Source organism: Mytilus trossulus, chromosome 1, assembly GCF_036588685.1.
Source record: "Mytilus trossulus isolate FHL-02 chromosome 1, PNRI_Mtr1.1.1.hap1, whole genome shotgun sequence".
NCBI classification, from domain to species: Eukaryota; Metazoa; Mollusca; class Bivalvia; order Mytilida; family Mytilidae; genus Mytilus; species Mytilus trossulus.
Window position 1 is genome coordinate 42473831 of NC_086373.1, and position 26825 is coordinate 42500655.

Genomic DNA, 26825 nt, shown 5'->3' on the forward strand with positions numbered 1-26825 from the left:
CCCAAAAACACTTGCACTTATGAAGATCAAATTTTATTCAAAATCCTTCTAGTAGATGAAAATAAACCCGCAATGATTGTGATTTTTTTTTTGTGAGCAGAAGTTGCAAAATATGTTTTTTAAAATTTTCCTCCGAAATTAGACACAATACAACCGCTCCGTGTCATTTGTTCAATACCCAAAAGATACGAACACGCACCACTGTATACATGTAGAGGTTGAAAGGAAGTCAGTGTGTTTATAATTCCATTTTCTCCCCTTATTATTAAATTTTTAGGGAGTTATGGAACTTTGTTTTTTTAGCATTGTTGACACCTGAAAACGCCACTTTTCTGAGACTGTTCAACGTAAAATTCTAAAACTAGATAGCATTGTTTTCCATCATGTGTAGTTGACAATGTTTGACTGCCATTTGCATTCGGCCATGTTTACAAGAGTTATAAGACTGGCTATTATTTTGTAAATATTGTGACAATACCACCTCATACTTGGTACTTGTGTTGAAATCGTGTAAATTGACAATTTTTAATGAAGTAATATGACTTTAGATATTAGTTGAAAAATTGTAATATTAAGACCTCGTGAACTTTTCTGACCAGGTTAAGCATATTTTGAATGTATGGTTGCCACCATGAGCAATTGTCCATAGAATACCGTAATTTTATTGCAATCATTTTTGTTGGTCTAGTTATTGAACAAGTTGTTGGACTATCTTTTTTCCAGAGCAGTCGGTTATAGTTTCGATTGTTTCGAATTGTGCAGCATTGATATAAATGATGGTAAACGATTGCAGCGGCATAGGTATTGTCGATAGAATGTTATTTTTATTTCTAACATACGTTTTGTTTAATATTTTGAGACGTACACTAGGTAGTAGTTAAAAAAATCATAAAAACTATGGAACGTTAACATTCACACAAAAAAAAAAACTATGCGCACGCTACATGCTAAAAATAAAATAACTTACGGACGGAAAATCTCAGCTCTTTAAGATGAAAATATTCAGATAAACAACAATACAGGGATTGAAATAGTCCTTATCCAATACCAAATTATTTCCCAAAAAGTTGCAGTTTTTACATCACAACTAGCACGCTCTTTAACCTGGGTTTGTTTTCTCACAATCGAGTTATGGCTTTCTAACAGCAGTATACTACTGTTGCCTTTAGTTAATCATTTTATATTTATACTGTTTGTACAGGTACATTTTGGGTTTCAATCAGGTTTAGTCAATCTACTGTTGAAAACTTATTAGCTCGAATGTTACAATGAATCTTCCCTTTCATGAATTTGACCTACCGAATTAGACTATTTATCGGATTTGTAATCACATAAGCAACACGACGGGTGCCGCATGTGGAGCAGGATCTGCTTACCCTTCCGGAGCACCTGAGATCACCCCTAGTTTTTGGTGGGGTTCGTGTTGTTTATTCTTTAGTTTTCTATGTTGTGTCATGTGTACTATTGTTTTTCTGTTTGTCTTTTTCATTTTTAGCCATGGCGTTGTCAGTTTGTTTTAGATTTACGAGTTTGACTGTCCCTTTGGTGTCTTTCGTCCCTCTTCTTTTACAAAAAATATCTTCCATTAATACTTTTATGGGAAAATTTCAGTTTCCATATTTAAAAGAAATTTGGTTCCATGATAGTAGTGGAATCAAGATTTTATAATCGTAATTGAAAATCAACAAATGAAAATTTATTGGAACAACATGTAATATTTTAGATAAAGAGTGACAAACTATTCATAATAAATTTGATACCCTAATAAGGAGACTGCTTCGATGAGGACTTTTTACTATCGAACGGACTTATTTGTAAAATACAAAATTATTGTATTTTATTGACGCTTAAATTTCCTCAACATTCAACGTATTTGAATAAAAATTGCAAACACAGTAAATTTACTACAATACAACAGTTCTCAGTTCTATTTTTGATAATATAATTTAAACTCATGAAATGAAGTAAGTATAAAATTTGTCAAATAAAACTTTCAGAATTTCTTTTTTTTTAATTTGTCCCCTAACTTCGATTTATGATGCATGTAACTATACATGATATCCGACGTGTAACAGTTTATAAGCAGTGGTTCTCGTATAAGTATTCTATACGATGCGTTTATTATGGACATACTTAAGACATCATTTATGAAAATCTATAGAGCGGAGAAATTTTGATTTTTTGTATCGATGTAAAAATTAGATTCAAATAGCTTTCACTTTTAACGATAACGTAATATTTTCTCTAGAATTTATATATAAGGTATAGTTCAGTGCCCGCAAAACAGAAGCCAATGTTAAATATTTATCTCCTCTTCACAATCTTCTTCAATTGAATCTCGATATTAATTATGTTTTTAATATGGTTAAGGATGTTCGCTACTCTGTTTCAAATAACAAGTTTTTTACTGTAAAAAAAATGATAGAATATAAAAAGTAAAATCACAAAAATACTCAGAGGAAAATCTAATCGGAAAGTCCATAATCATATGGCAAAATCAAATGACAAAACACAACAAAAACGAATGGACAAGAACTGTCATATTCCTGACTTGGTACAGGCATTTTCAAATGTAGAAAATGGTGGATTAAACCTGGTTTTATAGCGCTAAATCCCTCACTTTGTAGACAGTCTCATCAAATTCCGTTATATTTACATTGATGCGTGAACTAAACAGACATAATAAATAAAATAGTCAAAATATGGGTACAGCAGTCGCAACAATTTAAAAAGGAACAATTTAACAGAACACAAAAACATATATCTACAAACACATTCATTGATTCGCGTGTCTGACGTCAGACAATTTTATACGTCACAATTAAATTAAGAGATTAAAAAAGCAGAAAAAAATAAAGGGTCCCTGTGCTTGTTTTCGAGATATAAGCTATTGAAAATTTAGCGGAAAATAATTCTCCGTAGATGTCATACACTTCACATTGGCCCTTTTTTCTTTCAGAAAAGATGGGAAGAAAAACAATTATTTTGTAGGATTAACAAAGATGCATTTTTTACTACATGTAATCAAATCATGGAAAGTAAAGTTGGGGTTAGTTGGCAAAATTGTTATTAGCAATAAATGAATAAAACAAGATGATTTCAAATAACTGGCAAACCATCAGAAACAGGAATAGCGGACATCCTTAACGGCGTTTTTCTAACAATGACGTTCTACCTCCTAAAGCAGTGAAATGTCACGAGGGAAGAAGGGGTTACATATTTGTATATGTGTGAGAGACAAGTGTGTGTGCTTAATTATCAGAAGTGTCAAACTTTTGACGTCAAATGAAAGACATTCAAATATGACCAAACCGACAAATCAAATATGCTCCCATCTTTGTTTTTTCAAAGATAGTATACTTGTAAGTATTACAGTTGAGTCACGTTGCGAATACAACTCCTCTGAGAACATTTGATGGAATGATGTTATACTTGTAAGGATTTTTTGTCATCATGTGAAGTTTACAATATTATATTGCAATCTTGATGTGTCTTTTCGTTGGGTATCCTTGGACTTTCACTATATTTGTACGTACCATTGTAGCAAAATGACACACATTATCTAACCCTTGCATTTATACAACATGGGAGACATTTCGCTATGGTGAAGCAATCTTGTGTAAACTTTAATGCAATTAGTCTCAATTGAAGCTTGCATTTATTTTCTAATCGGTCTTTTGAGTTAAATATTATGTAATGATAGTAGATCTCTACCACACATCGCATACAAAGCGTAACAGTTTTGAACCATTTTATAAGATGCATTTATTTTAATGATTCTATTTCAATGTTTTTATGTATAAAATATTTTTCATCAATTTATGCATAAAAAACATGATTTTCACTTCAAACTCATAAAGAGACCAAAATAAATTGTAACTATTATATCTCCTTCACAATTACTTTACTACGACAATTTAACATTATACAATTAAATATAGAGGGAATTGAGTGCACTATCTGAAAACAAAGGAGTAAGTTCGGAAAGTGCCATATTTGGCCCCAATTATAAAGTTCATGGTTACAAGACAATTATTGTTTTAAGTTGCCTTAAAGACATGTGAGAAAGTTAAACAGAGCTGTTTTTGTCAAAGTTTAATTCTAACACGTTGATTTTTACATCCCAAAAAGGTCAAGATAAGGGATTTTGGTGAAATTTGACAAAATCAGCTGGATTTCAACCAAATAAAGGACCAGGAAACATAGAGCGCAGGCGTCGACAAGCTTAATATTCAAAAAGGACATGTTAAATGTCTTCCCTAACATTATTTTTTAAAGATCTTTGTTGTCGACGTATGCGCTTTATGTTTCCTGTCAAATAATCTTTAGAAATTTACCCATTTTCATTGATTTTTTCGTGAAAAATCAATATGAGTACATAATGAAATGCAGAAACGAAAATTTTTCAACAAAATGGCTTATATCCTGACTAGTCAATGTATTAGCTACAATTTATCGTGATATTGGTCAATAAATCCGAATTTGAAAAAAGGGGGCCATTTTAGGACATTATCGAACATACTCCTTTAAATTTGTAAATGTTTGTTGACTTTGAAGTTATATATTATTTTTACCAGGCTTCAACTTGTGAAGTTACTAGTATTTATAATTCAAATCTATCATGCAAACATATCTTACTATTTCTTTGGACTTCTATGATCAATGTGAAGTATTGTTTTTGTTCTTTTCTTTTTCCCTATATATGATATTTTAAGGATTTGGACTTCATGAAATACATAACCTATCTTCGCGTCTATCGACTTATTCAAACCATTGGGGCTAATTCTATAGATACATTATATTTCGTCTTTAGATAAACAGACTGATCCTCTTGAATACACATGCTTTTTATAGACACTAAACTAAATTACTCAGTACTGAAGCCAAAGCAATACATAAAGGCAACAGTAGTATACCGCTGTTCGAAATTCATAAATCGATAGATAAAAAACAAATCCGGGTCACAAACTAAAACTGAGGGACACGCATCAAATATAAGAGAAGCACGACACAACAGAAACACAACATTAAAATAAAAATGGAAAGGACGATAAGTTTCAAGTTATTAAAGTTTAAACTGAACGTAGTTTGATTTTATAGTTTCTCTACAGATTACATCCCAGCTCCTTTGTTCTAACAGGTGTGATCTGAGCCGGATCAACCCTACCAGATCACCCAAGTTTGAGATTTTTTGTTATGCATGCTTTCCTTTGTTCTGTAACATTTTGGCGGGAATGTCAAATCCACTATAAAACTTATATTTAATTATACGAAAAAGACTTTCTATCAAAATTCGCGTAAAAGAAATCCTGTGTATATGCTGGGATTCAAACTCAAGACCTTTAGCATATCAAGCCACGACACATACCACTAGACCAGGACGAGTGGATACGAACTATCTGTAATTAAACATACTTAAAGAAAGCAAGACATTTTTTATAAGTGGGCCGAGTTGGCAATCTTTTATTCAGTGGGGTTTAAACCCTTTTCGTTAATTAGTGAGTTGTCAGACTAATTGTTCAATTTGATTTTACACTTTCTCGAAGTGAAGCGAGTCGGTAAACAAGAGTGGGGCGAATTTTTTATGAAGTGGCGATATAGTCTGGGCCGATTGGCCAGTGGGGCGAGTTGACATTGTTGGATATCTACTCATCGTGTTCGGGGGTCATAAAGGGTATACACCATATGGTAATAAATAAAGTATATTATAATGGTTGTGTGGCGTTCTAAACTAGATTTTATGAATTTTAAATGGTTTTAAATTTAATAAAAAAACAGCTGGGATGTAAAATAGTTATCCCATTCGGACTTGGTGTGTCAGTGTTAGATCACCCTCTGGCCTCCGGCCATCGGGGTGATCTTACACTAACACACTGCGTCCTCGTGGGATAACTATTAAATATTGTGGTATTCTTTATGATGTTCCTGTATGAAAGTTGAAGAACTATAAAAACCTGCTTACACTGTAATTTAGTATCGATTTGCATAGATATTCAATTAAAGTCATATTTAGCGAGTTTCCTCTGATTATAATGTTTTCGAAATTGTTGATATAATGCATGCATATATACATTTTTTTACATTTATTACGAATCTCTAACGTATTATCGAAATGATATTGTGTTCAGTGATTGTTGATCACAAGCTAATTAACTTTCGAATATACTGCTGATGTTTTTCCCAGTTCATGACATTGTAAATCAATCAACACAGAGCACCTGAAACACGTGAAATTTAAGAAAATTGTTAGAGCCATTTAATTTTATTTTTAATGCGTTTCTATGTGTTAATCAAACTTGTTTATGTATTTAATTTGTTCTTTAAGAATCAGTGATTACTATTCACCTTCCTGTTGTTCGTTGGTTAACATTTTACATCACGGGTTTTCCCTCGCACTAGCTCTGTGTGGTGGTCGAAGTTTTAAGGAGAGGCCCGGTAGTTAAGGTCCCTACATAAAATATTGGCGAATTAAAATATGGGAAGACGATTATTCAATGGCATTACATTTATTAAGATTTTGATAAAATAAAGCGTTTCCTTTGACAATAAAGTGCATTTACACTTGATTTATAGAAAACCTTTCTCATTAAAGTATATAAAACATACTTTTTTCATTTGAAATTTCATATGACTTTAATTTTAATAAGTTTCCTACCTCATACTTTAACTACCCCGCGGCTTAAGGTAAGTTGGGTATCAATTTATTTTTTAATTAAACGAGTATTTTGTTTCAATTTAAGGTAACACAACAGTCTTATTCAGTAAAATTTGGGATAAGTATGACTTTTTTTTTAAAGATATTAGGAAAAGTGAATTATAAAAGTGAAGAAGAGATAATTAGGAAGCATTTTCAAAAGAGATGGGTAAAATAAGATACTTGAAAAGAGATTTAATCATTTTCAAAAGCAATAACCCTTGAACACCGTTATGTAAGATGCATGAAAGTGTATCGCTGTGTTCATATCATTGACTGTTCCTATGTTACACATACATTGTATAGTAAATAAATTGAGAGCGAACCATCATTGTCGAGGTTTTGTTGACAAAATAGTTATCAAAAGTACCAGGATTATAATTTTATACGCTAGACGCGCGTTTCGTCTACACAAGACTCATCAGTGACGCTCAGATAAAAAATAGTTATAAAGCCAAACAAGTACAAAGTTGAAGAGCATTGAGAACCCAAAATTCTAAAAAATTGTGCCAAACAAATGATTTAATGTCAAATATATCAGATTAAATCAAATAGTTGGAAAATGGGATATAAATAAAACGGTTTGTATAACACATATATTTTGAATATTACAGCAAAAGGTATTTTATGTTTACTTAGGTAAAACATGAACTGCAGATCCCGTATTTACTTTTTGAAATAAAAAAAAAATGTTGCTTGTTCGTTCACAACCATATGTAATTATTTTCAAAATAATTTAGACAGCGCATAGAAGAGTACTCAAACTTGTCGAAACCAGTAGCGGAATTGGACCCACTTCTTCTATTTTGCGGAAAAGGGTTTAACGCATGAACACCATACAATTTTACAGTTATGAGTTTTTAATTTGAAAAACTAAATCTGGTTTAATAACGATTTTTAACTACATAGTAAACAGTAGTTTTTTTCACAATGACGTTATAAGCTTAACAAAGGCATGGCGGGTCGCATATGAGCGTTTTGATTTACACGATCAAATTACCGTTTTTTGTTTTATTGTTCTTTTTATTTTAGAATACATATGAAGACATGGGATGCATCGTGTATCCGTCTATTGACGGACGGTCCATGATATATCCTTTTTACTAAGGTACATCATAAAATATAAATCCCCAATCATAACTGTTCCAATTTAGTTCCGAAAATTGCCCATATTATCATATATAATTGTTATCAAATAGTCCGTTTCTATGTATGTTGGCGTTTGTTTTTACTGTAGTTCGGTGATTCTATTGTCTTATTATATAGTTGATGTGTCCCCCGGTTTTGGTTTGTGACCCGGATTTGTTTTAAATTTATACATTTATGACTATTAAACAGTGTTATACTACTGTTGCCTTTTTTTAGTATGTTAGCCTTAAATAAACGGTTTATCGATAGCATTCATTAAAATTAACTAGTTAACAGCATATATCATTGAAAATGTTAGTTTAGAAGTAAATATTTTTTTATATACAAATGCCCATATTTTCCTTGTTCTTTATTATTCAAAAGAGTTGGGCCATTTCCCATTGTATTTGTCCACTCACAGGATCAAACCTTAAAACCTGTCAAATCCAACTGGAAATTGAGTATATGAGAGTCTATGCTATCTATTAAAAAATGTGTTCCACAATTTTACATATTTCTATAAAATTAAAAAGCGCTTCATTACTACATGTGTTTGAACGCATTTTGATATGAATTTACATGATAAGTAAGATTATAAGGTGTAGACTGATATCTATGTTGACATGTAAGATCAGACACTGTACAGTGTTATTTTCCTTGATCTGCACTGCACATTTGATTTGATCCTAATACGATTCATGTAATATTCTAACTAAAATGTGCTCAACTTATAATTACAGTCAAAAGTGCTGTAGAACATTCTGCTTTGTTCTTTGATACAAATGTTGTTCTCCTATATTTTAGTAGCAATATAATTTGCATGAATAGATTACCTTATCAGTATTTGGTAAAACGTTATGAATTTTTGGTCCTCTTCATATTCATTCACCCTCTTCAACTTTGTACTTGTTAGGCTTTATAAATATTTGGATATGAGCGTCACTAAATTATAATTCTGTTACCTTTGATAACTATTTCGAGCGTAACTGATGAGTCTTTTGTGGACGAAACGCGCGTCTGACGCAAATATAAAATTCGACCTGGTATCTGCACGTCAAATTCGTCTCAAATATGTGAAATATTAAACTATTTTTTATGGAATAAAGATCTGTATTTTCATATATATTATAAAGAAATCTGTATATCTAACATTTGTTTGCTAATTTTCTGACGACGTGTGTATAATTTGAGATGTTACAATACAGCCCTATTATGTTAGGTGATGAAGAATGTCAGTCGGTAGATAATCTAGTAATTTGAAATGTTATAATAGTATATACTTCGTCTGAAATTAGCCAAACGAAGTTAAATTTGCCGATTCAAGTGACAAAATGCAACTTCAGTTGACTTTAATTTCATGAGTTTTGTATTTGAAAAACTAAATCTTTGAAATTACGATTTTTAAATTATGGAATAAATCCAATGCAAAACCCCTGGACATTTGAAAGTAATTATAAATAGACCAAGTTTCAGTTACAATGAAAACTTGTATAACATTATCGGATGAATAAGTTTTGTCGTAGATTTGATAACCTTATATTTACTTATTTTGTCTGACAATTTCTCCATGACGTTTTGTCCACCAATGAGAGCTCTGCAGATTTATTAAAAAAGCAATTGAAAAGGAATTAACTTCAGGAGACATCAAGTTTATTTGAGTCTATTTTTAAATTATTGACTACAGAAATGATGCATCATTGAAATTTTGCAAAAAACAAAAATTAAGTTCCAATAGCTTACAAGATTTTAATATTATATAACTCTAACATGTGAGTTTGAAACCAACCGCGTGTGCAAATTTTATGATTTTCTATTGAATTTCGTTTGATGATAATTTTTTAACGACCTTGACTAGCTATACAGCTTTTGCGCGGTCGGGTTTTTATGGAATGAAGTTTTTGATTTTCACATTTATGTTTAAAGAAATCTGCATAGTTAAATTTTTTGGCTAATTTTAGACGAAGTATGTGTAATTTGAGATATTACAATGTATCTCTAGAATGCCATTTTGTAGATATAATATGAAATCTTGTACTAGTATATACTTTTTGAATTGGAGATTTATCTAAAATTCAAATAAAAAAATAAAATCCAAACTGATTTCAATTTCATGAGATTTGAATTTGAAAAACTAAATCTTGTTAAATAACGATTTTCAAATCATGAAATAAATCAAATGCAAAACCTCTGTACATTTGAAAGTTATTATAAATACATGTATACCATTTAACTTTCAGTTACAATGAAAACTTGTATAACTCTATTACATTATCGGATGAATAGTTTCTGTCGTAGATATGGTAACCTTGTATTTACTTATTTTGTCTGACAATTTCTCCATGACATTTTGGTCCACCAATGAGAGCTTTACAGATTTATTAAAAAAGCAAGTGAAAAGGAAACAACTTAAGGAGACATCAAGTTTATTTGAGTCTATTTTAAAATTATTGACTACAGAAATGCTGCATCATTGAAATTTTGCAAAAAACAAAAATTAAGTTCCAATAGCTTACAAGATTTTAATATTATATAACTCTAACATGTGAGTTTGAAACCAACCGCGTGTGCAAATTTTATGATTTTCTATTGAATTTCGATTGATGATAATTTTATAACGACCTTGACTGGCTATACAGCCCTTGCACGGTCGGTAATTTCATTTGATAGCATATTGAAAATAACGTTCGGTTTCAACGCACTTCAACTTACATTTTGTAAAATTAAACTACCTTGTTGGGGTAATTCCACATCAGTCTTAATCAACGAGGCAACGATACAAGATGTCCAAACTATCAATACTTTGTATTGTGTTGGTAATTATTGTCGTCAGTGTCGAAGTGGAAGGCCTTAAAAGGTATAGTTATTGTAAGATAACATTTGAACTCAACAATTGTTAAAGAGCTAATGGCACTTTCTACAATATGTGATTTGCTTAGTAAGAGACGTTTTTTTTAAATTGATGAATTGACTTGAAAAATGTGTATCTATATCGTTTTTTGATTTGACTTGAAAAATGTGTATCTATTTCTTTTGTAGACTTTTTTAAATCAAATTGTGGGAAGTTTTAAGGTTTAAAAGTGTTAAACACAAGCGTTAGATTTAATTGGCTTTATTTTCATTATTCGTTGGTCTGGCTTTGGCTTGAGGTAATAAAATAAGGTGTATATGTTCGTATTGATATGTAATTGTCATTTTTTTGTGTCTCTCAATTATAAAAAAGAAATTACGTTACTCATCATGGGCACTTCAATTGAAATTAAATTAGTTAGTAAACCATGATATCACACACATCATCATCTTAGTAAAATTTCTTCACCTTTTTTTTGTCCTTTTAATTTTTTCGTGGTTTTTTTTGTTTTTTTTATTTGTTTTTTTGTTTTGTTTATGATTCTGTTTTCTAAATAATGATTTATTTATTTATATATATTATTTTTTTTCTGTTTTATTATTATTTTCTTTTTCTTCAATTTTCCGTCTTTTGATCCATATTTATATATACATTTACTAAATAGATATACCATTATATACATGCATGCTCATACATATAGTTTTGTATTATATTGCTATAAATATTAAATGGAGAAGACTTCATCAGTCTGTTTGACTTGTGTCTTATCCAATTTGTACTAACAAATAAAATATGTTTAAACCATATTTAAAATTAAAAAAGATCTTAACTTATCTTGTTTACATCAAATTTTTTAAAGTAAATCTGTTCTTCATATTTCTAATGAACTTATTTGCAAATTCTAACTATTTTTGTAATTTTTTGTGCTTGACGGCATCCAAATGAGTAAATTTGTCTTTTGATGAAGAATTACAACACAAAATATAACAAAATGACCGGCAATTCAATAAAGTCAAAGGATTAGGGAGGAACCCGTTCTGGAATTAATTCCATCCGAATTTTTCATGTAACTATGACATCTGTCTTTGGTGCTTTTGCATTTATTTGTACTCAGTTCCCGTCATGTAATGTTGTCATTTTAACGGCATATTTAACGTTGCCATAAAGCGTGGAGGTTTAACTAACCACAAAACCAGGTTTAACACGACATTTTAAAAAAAATGACCTGTACCAAGTCAGGAATATGACAGCTGTTATCTTATTGTTCGTTCCTATGAACATGATGAATGTTGCATTGTTGTCTGTTTTTTTGCTGCACTTCTGTGTTTTGATATTTCGATGTTTGCGTCTTATAATTGTTTCTCTCGGTTTTATTTTATAACCCGGATTTGTTTTCTCTCAATCGATTTATGACTTTTGAACAGCGTTATACTACTGTTCCCGTTATACATCGTCAGTTTGAACCATTATTAATGTTTTGGTAAAAAATGTACCACTTGCATTAACATAATGATAAATAATAAACATAGCCATGTAATAGTATTGACAATGAAAACGTGCACATAATTTGGACCGACAGATTACGTTTGGAATATGTAGATATTACCTTTCAAAGTTCAAGGATTTAAATGATTTAAAAATAAATTAAACAAAAATATAATCGTTATTTACATACTATCTTATATTTAAGGATAAACAGAAAACCCTTGATTTATTGCGGAACAAATCATTATTTTAATGCAAGTGTTACGCTTCAATTTGATTTTTCATTTTAACTCTGATCTAGTATACATTTATTTGTACTAGCCTTCACGGGTGATCATTATTTGGTGTTTTTATGAGATAAAAAAGTAAGTTGGTGGTATGAAAGTTATAAAATGATAAATGATAATTTCAGTTAAAATTTGCATATAATTTAATTTATATAAAAATTTCAAAGACCTATCGACACTAGATGCCCTACGAATTTTTGTTTATTGTATTGAATCCGATCAACTGTAGGGGAACTGTAAACCAAAATATTAATCAATTCATTGTCTGAACAAAACAAAAAGTACATCATAGTCACTGTTTCACGGCTGAGAATGAAAAAATCCATTTCAAGTACAACAAATCAATTGTCTAAGGAGACGACCACAAAAGGTAGTAAGGTAGTTTTGATCTTTTGTGGTTTTTATTCTACCTGTATCATTTCAATTTAAATATCAGCCAAAATATTAATAAAAATGAACGATTATGCTTTTCTACATAATATTTACTGCCATTTCAGTTATATTGTGTATATAATATGAAAGACGCTAATAAGCTGACATTCCATTAACTTTAACTGAGGACCCATCTTTCCATTCGTTTACATTTTGTGACATACAACTAGGGGTGATGGTTATCTGGACCACATTCTAAAGTATATTTACAATTTCTCTCTCATCTGTATCGATAGAAGGTAACTGTTATTCTTCTTATTTAATAGTTTGTTGACCTTTACTTTATTAATTTTAACAGAGGCAAAAGAAACACCAGTAAAAGAAATGAAGCTGGGTGAGTATTTTGAATGTGTTTTCTGTAATAAACTGCTTCGAACATAAAGTTAAATTTTATCAGAAGAAAATACACTTAGAAAACATCACAGTGACTTGATCTTGCTTATAGATGAATGAGTTATTTTTAAACCTGGTTTAAAAGCTAGCTAAATCTCTCACTTATTTGACAGTCGCATCAAAGTCCATTTTATTGACAACAATTTTTCAACGTACGGAGAGTGTGACAATCTGGAAAATAGTGTCAACCGAGTAATAGATACCAATCATTCGAGTGGACGTTGATTGTTTCTTCTTGTAGATGAAAATAACATAATTAAAGGAAATATCAATAAATTGTCCTTTTGCTTAATTTCTTTTGTTACCTTTTCTGACATCGGACTGGCTTTTTTATACTGAGTTTTACTGTAAGTATTGTTGTGTTTTTTTTCTATATTGGCAAGAGGTATAAATAAAAGAGGGGGGATTAGAGATAACAAAAAGGATATTTGACCCCGCCGTATGTTTGTGCTTGTCTCAAGTCATGAGCATCTGGCCTTCGTAAGTCTTGTATGATTTTTGATTTATGTTCATTCATACGTTTTGAAGTTTAGTTAGCCTCAATAATCATTGAACTAGTAAGTGGTTTTTTTAAGTGACTAACTGAAGCACGTGTTGACCCATTGAAGGCTTTCTGTTTGTCTTGGCTCTTTGGTCGGGTTGTTGTCTTTTTTACACATTTCTAATCTCAATTTTAGTTTTTGCTGTTTAAAGTCCAAACAAATACTTAGCACTATCGATTTGCTAATGTAGGCGATGTATAAAGCAGACCAATCATAAAGTTTAAAGATAGAAATTCCATTCTCAATTTTAAATATGTGTATTAAGGAAGATAACTGCAAAATAACTACAGACCATTTAGATTTTTTGTAACAAGTTTTATAAAAGTAGCTCAAATGATTATCTTTCGTTCCTAATGCTCTCGACTACATCAGGGGTTAGGTTAATCAAATGTGTGCAGTATCTCATCATGAGTTGCTTCTTGTTTTATTAAAGCGTTTTAAAAACAATTGAATATTCGCACGAGTACATCAAAGTAGAATAAAAGTGACGTTTTCTACTGTGGAATAATGAAACAAACAATCACAAAAATACTTTCCAAAATATGGTGGTCAAGGTAATCAATTATTAATCAGTATTGATAATTTGAATTTTACTTATTTTACTTATAGTTAAATATATTGTCTTTATTTTCTTAGGACAGAAGTTATTGAGAGAAGCGAGTGAGTTGCTTAAAATTCTACTTTAATTCATTTCTTTTTAATCGAAACAATAACAAAGACGTACATTTTGTTGAAGTTTATTCTTTTACAGATTGTGTGTTTATTCCTTGTAAATTGCCATATTTGAAACGAAGAAATGCCAACAACACATCTATATTTACTTTCTTACTGTTAAGTCATATCCGCCCTCTATTGCTATATTTGTTCGTCGAACTATAGTTTGTACTCACTTTGCCAATTTGGCAAGTATTGCTATCAAAACTTTTGTCATCCGCCATTAATAAAATTTAAAAAAAATCAAACATGGAAAGACATATAAAAAAGAAGATGTGGTATGATTGCCAATGAGACAACTATCCACAAAAGACCAAAATGACATAAACATTAACAATTATAGGTCACCGTACGGCCTTCAACAATGAGCAAAGCCCATACCGCCTATAGTCAGCTATAAAAGGCCCCGATGTATGTTTTCATATCTACGGTAAGCAAACGATTTTGTCAAAAGTTGAGTGAAGCAGGTCAATCTATGAAATCGTTATAACAGAAGAAGAAAGGTTTAAAAAAAACTGTTAAAAAATGAAAACAGAAAAAAAAGTTGAAATAGAGCACCAAAAATTAAGTTCTTAGGACTTAGCCGTGAAAAAGTAAGTAGCATCAAATATCGACTAAGTAATATTGCATAGAGGAAAATTTTAAGTTGTGCAGAATACAAACAATAAAAGTCTTAGACATGACTGTCTCAAATTGCAAATAAATATATAATGGATATCGATTGTTACAATCCAAGACAAAATTATACCTACTATACAACATCTCGACATGAAAGATACATGCAAGCTTATAAGAACAAAAGTCGTTTTGAAGATTACACGATTTTTTGTTTAATTGTAGAACAAGTCTTAGAAGGGAAAAGAGGGATACACAACAAACCGGGTAAGTGTAACGTTCAGCGTACATTAATTAAAATTTTATAAACCATTCTTGTATATACATGTGTGACACTAATGTAGTCTGACAAGATTACACAAAGAACATGACATTTTCGTCCTTTATTGCATATCTCATTAAGGCATTTTTTTGGCATATCACAAAGCATTTTGTTTTGCATATCTCACTAAAGCATTTTTTTTGGCATATCACAATGCATTATGTTTTGCATATCTCACTTAAGCATTATTTTTGGCATATTACAGAGCATAATGTTTTGCATATCTCACTAAAACATTATGTGTTTTGATTTCAGAGGTTCTACAGCTAAAAAAAGTCGCAGGTAAGATATAATAGTTATCAAAAGTACCAGGATTATAATTTTATACGCCAGACGCGCGTTTCGTCTACATAAGACTCATCAGTGACGCTCAGATCAAAATAGTTAAAAAGCCAAACAAATACAAAGTTGAAGAGCATTGAGGACCCAAAATTCCAAAAAGTTGTGCCAAATACGGCTAAGGTAATCTACTCCTGGGGTAAGAAAATCCTTAGTTTTTTGAAAAATACAAAGTTTTTTAAACATATAAAATATACTATATAAAATGAAAACAACACCTTATACATTTCATACGTCATAAATGTTGTTCGGGATTTAACTTATTTGGAACTCTCAAAGCCGAATATTTGATAGGCAAAAATGGATAAAAAATCAATAAATATAAAGGGCTATATGACAAGAAGGTGAAAATAGTCAAATCCATGTAAGGTTAATTTTGCCTGAGGGATTTGAAACCTTAGTATCTTTATAATTTTAAATTTATCAACGAACAATAAGAATAAAAAATGTGTTCTATATAATCATGTCAGTACTAAAATGCTAACTAATGGGTTGGTGATACCCTTTGTGACTGATAGTCAACCAGCAGAGATATCGACACCTCACCTCATCCTCTTCATGACGGTCGGCATTTAAGGCCCTGTAACTGTATCTTGGGTTTGGAACTTTTTAAAAACAAGTAGTTCTTAAACTTTCAATTGTTCATGAAATTTTAAAACTTATGTTATAGTTACACGTATACAACAATTTAGAAAAAGACATTATCACATTAGCAAAAAATTATAAAAAATATAATTGATAGTTAATAGTTTTGATATAATATCCATCGATTGTAAAAAGTGGTTAAAATCATTACACAATTCTACATAATCTTTTTTCTTCTTTATTTTCACAGTGGACGCCAAGGCAAAAGAAACAAGAAATGGTAAGTTTATGTAGACCTCTGCCACTTGTTAAGAATCAATGTATAAAATCTAATTGGAAAGCTAAACAAATCAATCTCATCAAAGAAGGGCTCTTCGAGCAGATGTTAAAAAAGCTCTTCTTCAACGAAAGAAAAAAAACCAAAAACTGAAAATATCATAAAAAAGTAATTTAAAGAATGTAACACCTTGGTAATTCATATATACATGTATATTAGAAATTTCGAGTAAAGGAAGGTGACTTGAAAGTTTTCAAATAATAAAGGAGGCTGAATTAAATTTAAATGCAATATGAATGCATCGAAAACTCTAAATTTGTATTGCTAATGTTTCTCTTTTATTTTTACAGTGGAAGAAAATGCAGAAGAAACAGGAGACGACGGTAAAACGATGTAGATACTTATAGACGCCTGTTACACTGAGAATTGAAAATTACACACTGAGAATTGAAAATTACACATTGAGATTTAAAAAAGACACAGTGATATGAAATAAACTGAAAAACACACATTGAGAATTGAAATTATACACTGAGAATTTAAAATCACACACTGAGATTTGTGCGCATTTCTTATGCGCTTGTAACTAATTAGCATACGTAATCTTAATCTATTACAAGCTTAAAACAACTAGGGGATAGAACTCGCTAGTCCTTCAATCTGGCGCCAAATGTTTTATAAAATACATTAGAAATACAACGTAAAAGACCAATAGAACAAGAAAAATATCCACTTACTCTCATTACAAAATTTAACCAGAGACATGTATTATACATGTATGTCTCTGATATAATCAAATGGTGAAAAACTTTACCAAAATTATATGAAACATAGGAACAATCTACAAAAAGACAAACAATGCAATGACATTTTACCCAAGTGTCTATTATAGCATATAAACGTAACAAAAATATAAAATATAATTAATATATGAACTATATACGTACTGGCGTACTAAATTATAATCCTGGTACCTTTGATAACTATTTACACTACTGGGTCGATGCCACTGCTGGTTGAAGTTTCGTCCCCGAGGGTATAACCAGCCCAGTAATCAACACTTCGGTGTTGACATGAATATCAATAATGTGGTCATTTTAATAAATTTCCTGTTACAAAACTTTGAATTTTCGAAAAACTAAGGATTTTCTTATCCCAGGCATAGATTACCTTAGCCGTATTTGGCACAACTTTTTGGAATTTTGGATCCTCAATGCTCTTCAACTTTGCACTTGTTTGGCTTTATGAATATTTTGATATGAGCGTCACTGATGAGTCTTATGAAGACGAAACGCGCATCTGGCGTACTAAGTTATAATCCTGGTACCTTTGATAACTATATAGACAACAAACTTATGAATATGAGTTAGCAAAAAAACGATGTAATTTATATAAGAAGATGTGGTATGAAATTTATTGTTAATTGTGGTTGAAGGAACCGCATTATTATAATGACAAGAGTTCTAGGGATCAAGATATCAATCTGTTGAATCATTCATTTCATGAATATTCATGAGGAATTTGCATATTGATCTCAATGTGCATTTTTCAAATCTCAGTGTGTAATTAATAATTCTCAGTGTGTGTTTTTCAATTTATTTAATCTCAGTGTGCCTTTTTAAAATCTCAGTGTGTAATTTTAATTTCTCAGTGTGGTTTTTCATTTGTTTTAATCTCAGTGTGTAATTTCGATTGGTCAGTGTGTTATTTTAGGGTTTTGAATCTCAGTGTGTATTTTTTTTCTCGAAAAAAAGGGTTTCAACATAGTTTTGACGAGAACGGATTGCCATATCTCAGCTAAAACCATGCTCACTTTATATAACTAGAAGATGCATGTTAATGATATCTTTAACCGCTGTGTAATATTAAAATTGGAATTTTACAGAAGATGTCAGTGTAAACGTGTTTCTTTGAAGATAATCACCAGGTGCACGAAAGGAAAAAGAGGAAAGAAGACATGTTCAAAGTAAGTATTACAACCGGTTTCATTGAGTGTGTAGTTAAAGGAAATATCTTTGGTTAACTTGCTTGCTAGCTGAACCATAAGTCATTATATATATATATTAGGTGAGGTAAACTACCCTCCTTTAAGAAAAGACTAGTCCGACTGTAACCAATCTATCAGTCTGTAGGATTGGAGAACTTTGAAAAGAGGGTAGTTTACCTTACCTAATAATGACGATTCAGCTAGTAAGCAAGTTAACCAAATATATTCTCTTTAGCCACACACTCAATGAAATCGGCTGTAACAAATGGCATATACATTCGTACTTGAAAGAATAGTAGAATTACAGTATAATTTTCTTCTAATATGAGGAGCTTTATTGATAATTTAAATGATTACTTTGATCTCATATTAAAGACCTGTGCTTGAAACTTTCATATAAAATAAGAAGTGGTATGATTGCCAATGACATAACTATTCACCAAAGTTTAAATAAAGTGAATAAAAGCAACTGTAGGCAACTGATGGCCTTCGACAGTTTGAAAAACCCATACAGTAGGATCGGCTATAAGAGGCCCCGACATGTGAAAACTAACGGCATAATATATATAGAAAACAATTTACATAAAACTAATATGACAGACATGAACCAACGACAACCAATAAACTACAGTCTTTTGACTAGGGGCAGGTAAAAAAGAACATGTTTAAACCATCTTACCCTTGAACAGACGTGTTACAATACAACATAAGAACTATAAACATCAGTGGAAAAGCGCTTTGCACATCAGATCGATACAGAGCAGAAAGACATCTAACAGAAACGCAGACTGCAGGTGGCAGGATGTTTTAAATCCCTTAAAACAAAATAGACACGTAGTTCACTATCAATTAGTTTCATATGACACTGTTAACAATCAGCTTTTTGAAACTTCATATATGTATTTAACATTCCCGTTTGATAACAATATTTATATTTTGTCGATACAGTTATTCAAATTAGGATAATGCTTATCTTTTTAATACATCTACAGGGTGAAAAGGTACTTCTTCAAAAAAACAAGATGCTACTACCCATTTGACGGTACGTAACTATGCAAAGATTTTCCGATTAAAATTGTAATCAATGCATTTTTATGATTATTTTACAGTGTGTGAGTGAATGTATATCCTGGCTTAGAATATAAAAAGTTATATTTTCCTATTGCAAGAACGTTTAGTATGTTTCTTTTTTATGGTTTTATTATATATGTTTCTAGAGGAGCCATCACTATTTACTAATTCGGGGATCTTGAGACACTCTCTCACTGTTTTCGAAAGGGGTTAATGTTGCTTACCTTTTTCTGTGTTGTGTTATTCTAACTGTTTTGCATTCTTTTCATTTGTCTATGCCGTTGGCTGTATCATGAACTTTTTCGCACATAATGGTATGCATTTTTTCTTCTCTCTCACCCTCTGCTGTTTCGTAACAGAACTATTGTCCGATAGTATTGATTAAAAAGTATTAGTAAATCAGTATTGCCATGAAATCTCATATTAGGGTAAACTTTTATATATATAAATGTTAGCGGAAATAAGTGAAATTAGGCATTACGCTTAAATCCTAGGCAATAAGCTAACGCCTAGGCATAAAGTTATTGCCTGCAAATTTCAGGCATTAAGATTATTTCCTGAAATCTGGTGATTATTATTCACACTATAATAATTTTAGGCAATAAGTAAAGTCTGGAATTTATGCTTATTTGGTGATTAATTCTTGATATTAAGTTGTTTCTTCATTATATTTCTAATATTACATTATAAATATACATTCATTTGACAGATCTTCAAAAGTAAGTTTATTGAGTAATTTAAATACATGTAGTAAAAAAACAGAATTAAATCATACTTTTTTCATGTTTTTGTGGTTTTAGAAAATATCAAAAAAAAAAATGAAAAAAGTGATTGTATTCATTAAAAAAGGTGGGAGTTTCTATAAAATAATTATAATATTTATTTGAAAATTTGTACACTTCACTAGTCTAGCTAGTTTGAACTGATCAAATGTAGACAAAATTAAGATATGATTTTTTTCTGACACCATTTTCCAATTTTTTGTATTGGATAACTTAATTTTCTTTGCTAACAGTTCTAGAAATTGTGATAACAAAATGATTTCAGCACAAACTTCTATCAAGTTTTCATATTTTTAAATTATTATTTGATTTTATTTCCGGTTTCTTGTGGACAGTTGTCTCATTGACAATCAAACCACATCTTCTTTTTTATATTTAGGATGCAATTGGGCCCTGTAGTTTTGCATCAGTAAAATAACATATTTTTTTCATTTTCAAACGTATGTTAATTGCAGTAATAAAATAAAATATTTAAAGAATATGAAAGATGCACGATTACATATTTTAAGCTAAATGCCTAATTTCACTTATTACCGCTAACATATACAATATCAAAATTATAATACACTTAATAACCGAATGTTTAATAGTTTCATTTAATATCCTAATTAGATTAAACAAACACAATTCCAGGTAACAAACTAAAACTAAAACTATCAACTGGATGAAGAGTTTATACAAATTTCTTTTTATTTATTTATTGGGATTTCAGATTCATATGGAAATGGATCTGACGATGGTGGAGATGGAGGAGAAGATGGTGGAGATGGTGGTGATAACGATGTAGAAGATCACGGTGGAGATTGTGATGGAGAAGGAAATAACGATGGAGAAGGAGATGGGGACGGAGATGGAGATGGCGGTGGAGATGGCGGTGGAGATGGCGATGGAGATGGCGGGGGAGATGGTGATGGAGGAGATGGTGGACTTGGTGGCGGAGGAGATGGAGATGGAGATGGTAATGGAGATGGCGATGGAGATGGTAATGGAGATGACGGTGGAGATGGAGATGGAGAAGGAGATGGAGATGGCGGTGGAGATGGTAATGGAGATGGTAATGGAGATGGTAATGGAGATGACGGTGGAGATGGAGATGGTGATGAAGGAGATGGAGGAGATAACGACTTAGTCATGCTCAATGATGACTGCACGGAAGCTGAAAACCCAGAAGGTGAGTAGACAGATAATTAAGAGGTGTTCCAATATCTAAATAATCACTCTTTGTCGTTCTCATTAATTCTTAGTGTGAGATAGGTACCTGTGTGCTGTTTGGCATTGTCTGAGATAATATTGCTTTATATTGTTGCATTATTGTTTACATAGATAGGGGTATAAAACTTTTAGGTAATTTTTGAGAGCTCTTTATTTTTACTTGAGTCGCCAACGGCAAAAGCAGGACTAGTAACAACTCGACTCCGTTCGTCTGTCTATCCGTAGGACGTTTAGAGAAAAATCTGTTGTTGAAGTTGTATTGGCTTCTTTAATATAAATTGGTTTAATATTTTGGTATGAAACTTGGTAATGTGGAGTTGTAGCGTGTAAGCATTTTTTACATCCGACGTGAAGCCACTTCCTGTTTCCCGATAGTTGATTATTTTACACTAATTATACAAAACAATGCTAGTCTATATGTTTTAGCTGTCATTCACATAACAATATGGCTTAGATGAAAAATGAAAATGGTCTTTTTGCTAACATTGTAGATCTGAAGGACATATGTGCTAACGGTATAGCAAAAGATCCAGTAGAGTTATTCTTCGGAACTAGCTGTCCAACGCATTTCCTCCAGTGTGACTTGAATGGCGGTGCATTTATAATGCCATGTTCAGTTGGACTTGAATGGTGTCAACAGAAGTTAACATGTGACATTGTCTCGAGTTGTAATGCTTAACTATATACTATCAGGTGAGGGAATTAGGCTTCAAAGGAAGCAAACGAGACCGGATTCAAACAGGATAAGGGTCTCGTGCTATGCATGCAACTCCGACATGCATATATCGTCAGAAAACCTTTTTCTTTAAGCTCCTCAATTTTCCAGTCATTCATATATCCCTTACCTCCAAATTAAAAATCCTGAAAGATGAAACTAGAAAATGCACGATCCGCGGACGCACTAAATTCTTACCTCCAAATTAAAAATCCTGAAAGATGAAACTAGAAAATGCACGATCCGCGGACGCACTAAATTCTTAGATTATTGATAAAATCATTTTATTCATTCCTACATATTTCTAGTTTTTGTTTGAATATTGCAACTATTCCAAAAATTCTTTGATTGGAGGTCAGGCATTCATGAACGAATTAATTCAAAATTTATATTTAAATTTATAACTAATTAATTGATATTTGACTTGTATACTGAAAAACATACACGTGTTATAATATTTTTTTTTAATTTCGGAAATTGAAAAAAAAACAGCATTAAAAGAGTAAAATAACAAAGATGTTGACAAATACAAATATTAAGAAATGAAGAAATATAGAAATACCGAAAATAAAATAAATTGAACCAATTTTCATTATGAAAAAAATATTATGTGTTAAATAACAATTTTTACTTTTCAATAAACCAAATCATATTGACACAACCTTTTTTTGTGCTTGTTTTAAATCAACAGTGATATATATTATTCTTTTTCAGAACGTAAAGGACTTCATCGATATATTTTGAGTTCATGGAACTTCATAAACGTCTTCTATATATTCCAATTTATAATCACTTTTTAATATTTTTTTTGTGTTTTCTTTTCTTAGTGTATCACCTTTTTTTTCTGACTAATTCATTATTGTATTATATCAGAACATCGTATTAATAAATGCTATCTGCAATTCTGCTTCATTTTATATGTATTTTAAACAGAAGGGAAACTGATACAAACGCCGATACACTTATCCAACAAAAAAATGCATGGTTGTAGAACTGATATTACACTTTAAGCCTGAACTAGTATCACCAGTGCAAAACTTTTATGGTCGCCAGGATAACTTAGTTGATTACTTGGGAGTGTCGCAAGAGACTGTAAAAGTTTACCTGTATTTACATCGCGTTGTTTGAACCATAACAAAATGTGGCTGCTCGAAAGGACGGTTATATATATGCACATGTTTATAAGAAATCACTTCCAATTTTATAGCAGAGTTTGAATTGCTGAATCTATAGCCTTTCTAGCGAAGTGTTTTCTGTGTTATGGATTATAAAATTACATTTTCAACCCTCTAAAATAATTTCCCGTTTTTCGCGATGATTTGATTGTTGAATAACATGAAGGAATGATACATTCAGGATGAATTCATTTCAAGCTTAGAAATTTACTTTTTTCCTACGATTAATAATTATTTATGGTCTTATATTAAAGCCGCCAGTCACACTGTCACGTTTTACTACGTTGGCAAATGCTACGTTTCAACTACGTTTTGAATAAAAATGTCCCGTTATTTTAAAGCTAGGTTTTACTAGGTGTGTGCCATGTTCTTATGACGTTTTCTTACGTATTAGTACATGAAGACCCACGTTTCGACCAAGTACTGATACGTTACGCTACGTAGTACGCATGTTCTGTTAGGTTCCGCTAAGCTTTGTTACGTATTTACTAGGTTTCAACTTCGTTTAAATTTTCGCTACGGTTGTTGTTGAATTCCAATAATTAACAAAGGGTCAATACGGTTTTTTTACGTTTCTACTGCGTTTCGATACGCTTCGTTACGTATACTTTCAAAACGTAGTAAAACGTAGCTCTTGAAACGTGACAGTGTGACTGGGGCTTTATAAAGAAAATAAAAGAAAAAAAAAAAGTAATAAAAATGGCCACAGCCTCCAATAGAAAATATTCATTACCCCATTCCGGGTATGTGGAAATAATAAAAAAAAGATGTATACTTTTTCGTTTTGCAAGGAGGGTAGATGTTATGTAGTACGGTTGAATCCGGTTTGGGGTCAGGCTGTTTCATTTTATAAGGACGTATGGTTGCATTCTGTTTAATTTGAATCAGATGTAAGATGACGAGTAAATAAAGATGCGTAGTTGTGATGTCTTGTCATATTTAGTCTCCGTCCAAGGCAAGAAAGTATCACTAGAATGTTTTTAAGTTTTCATCTAAAACATTTACTCATTACAGCTATACTGCTTAGATGTTTTTAATCCGGACAGTAATAATTGTTATGTTATGATCCATAATGTGGAAAGCATTATTTTATGAGTCCTTTTATTCCCAATTTATGGGCATAATGTTTTCTCTTCGTCCGTTTGTCAGTCTGTCTGTCCATTATTCCGTTCGTCTGTTTGTAAGTCCGTCTGTCCCGCTTAGGTTAAAGTTTTGTCAAGATAGTTTTTGATGAAATTGAAGTCTAATCAACCGGACACTTAGTACACATGTTCCCTATGATATAATCTTTATAATTTCAATGAAAAAATAGAGTTTGACCCAGTTTCACGGTCCACTGAACTTAAAAAAAATCTAAACACCAAAATACTTATTATGATAGCGCGAGTGGGGCATCCGTGTACTATGGACAAATTATTGTTTAGAGAGTAATTATGTATATTGTCAAACAATGCAACAACGTCCATGGGTTTGTTAATGCTGTAGCTTTGTAAATGGGACACTTCCAGAATCAGTATTTTACAATTCCTTTCAGCAGTGTTTCTATGCAATTTCTCACTGCTTATTGTTAATTACGGACTGTACCTTCAGACCAGTTTTACCGCCCAATATAATAACTGATGGTTGGGTTCATCATGATCCTGTCAACACTAGTTTTAATGAGTTGATTATAGCTTTTTGCGGTTAAGGAACATTTGAGCATTGGCAATTATTTTACTACTTACAATGTAGAGGAAGTAATCATTGTATTCAAAATGTGCTTTGAGCGTTTATACTTAAATGATATGTATATATATAGGTGGGGAATTAAAGAAAAATGTTAAATAGAAACATGCGTATATATGTGCCTGTTTAAAGTCAAGAGCCAGTAATTGAATGGTTGTTTTTTTTCTTCTGTTTATCACATTTGTTTTTCGTTAATTGTTTTTAAAGAGGGTTCTTGTTTCGTGTTGTTACACCACTGTCTAAGGTAAGGGAGATAGTTTGGCTCATCTAACTATTTTAAACCCGCTTCATTTTTATGCACCTGTCCTAAGTCAGGAGACTGTTGTTCAGTGGTCGTGTGTTGGTGTGGTTCATAGGTGTTTTTCGTTTCTTCAATGGATTATACCGTGGGTTTTCCTGTTTGAATGGTTTAACACTTGTCATTTTAGGCGCTTTATAGATTGGTGTTTAGGTGTGAGCCAAGGTTCCGTGTTGAAAGCCGTAATTTGACCTATAATTGTTAACTTTAATATATTGTGACTTGGAAGGAGAGTTGTCTCATTGCACTCATAACACATCTACTTTTTATATTATACGGTACAGACATGAAACCACACTATCCTTTATAAAAAGTAAAATCACAAAAACACTGAACTCCAAGGAAAATTCAAAACGTTAAGTCCCTAATCAAATGGCAAAATCAAATGATAAAACACATCAAACAATAAAACACATCAAATGAATGGACAACAACTGTAATAATAGTCAGTACTTGTACTGCTCGGTTGAAATTTAAAAAGAGGGTTTTGAATTTTTTATTCGTGAAATCATTTACCAATGCTGATGATGTATAACTGAAATAGTTTTTCTCTAAATCAAATTGACATCTGATGTACACGTATACAGGTATTCATCAATATATAGAGTATTGAGGGTAGTATTCTACAATACATGTACAAATATAATAATAGCCAATTTTCCACAGCAAATGATGCATTGGAGCAATTTTTTTTTAGGGAAGAGTAGAATATGCTTATATATTTTTTTTAAGACAAACAACATATTATGAAAACCAAAACAAAATATTGAACAACACGAACCCCACAAAACAATGATTTAATTTTGGTAATTGGTTATGTAAGTAATTAGGAGAACGACGGGATTGTGATTTTTTTCATCCCACATACGTCTTGACTGAAGAAGAGAAGCCAATAATATCAAGGGGATATTCAAACTCATAGGTTGAAAATAAACTGACAATGACCAGGCAAAAACAAAAAAAAAGATGAAAAGACAAACAACAGTATGCAAAACTCATTAAAAAAGACCAAAGACTGAGCAACACGAACCCAATAAAAAAACAAACTGCAATGAACTTTTGTGCTCGAGAAAGATAAGCTGATCCTGTTTAGCGTGTAGCACCCGCCGTGTTACTCATGTACAAACCCGAAGATAAATCTAATTCGATGAGCCACAATTTTTGAGAAAAGAGAACGGGGTTTGGTTACACCAATTGAA

At 31.4% G+C, this 26825-nt stretch overlaps 1 protein-coding gene across 1 annotated transcript; it reads left to right on the plus strand.

The window, feature by feature from the left end:
- Positions 1-10542: 10542 nt before the first annotated feature.
- LOC134708146 (uncharacterized) lies at positions 10543-23335 on the plus strand. Its single transcript, XM_063568469.1, has 12 exons — positions 10543-10676; positions 13173-13208; positions 14446-14469; positions 15364-15405; positions 15716-15742; positions 16635-16664; positions 17012-17044; positions 18547-18627; positions 19641-19690; positions 21214-21672; positions 22205-22406; positions 23143-23335. Exons 1-11 carry the CDS (start codon positions 10603-10605, stop codon positions 22390-22392), a joined length of 1044 nt encoding a protein of 347 aa, XP_063424539.1. The 5' UTR covers positions 10543-10602; the 3' UTR covers positions 22393-22406; positions 23143-23335.
- The last annotated feature ends 3490 nt before the right edge of the window (positions 23336-26825 follow it).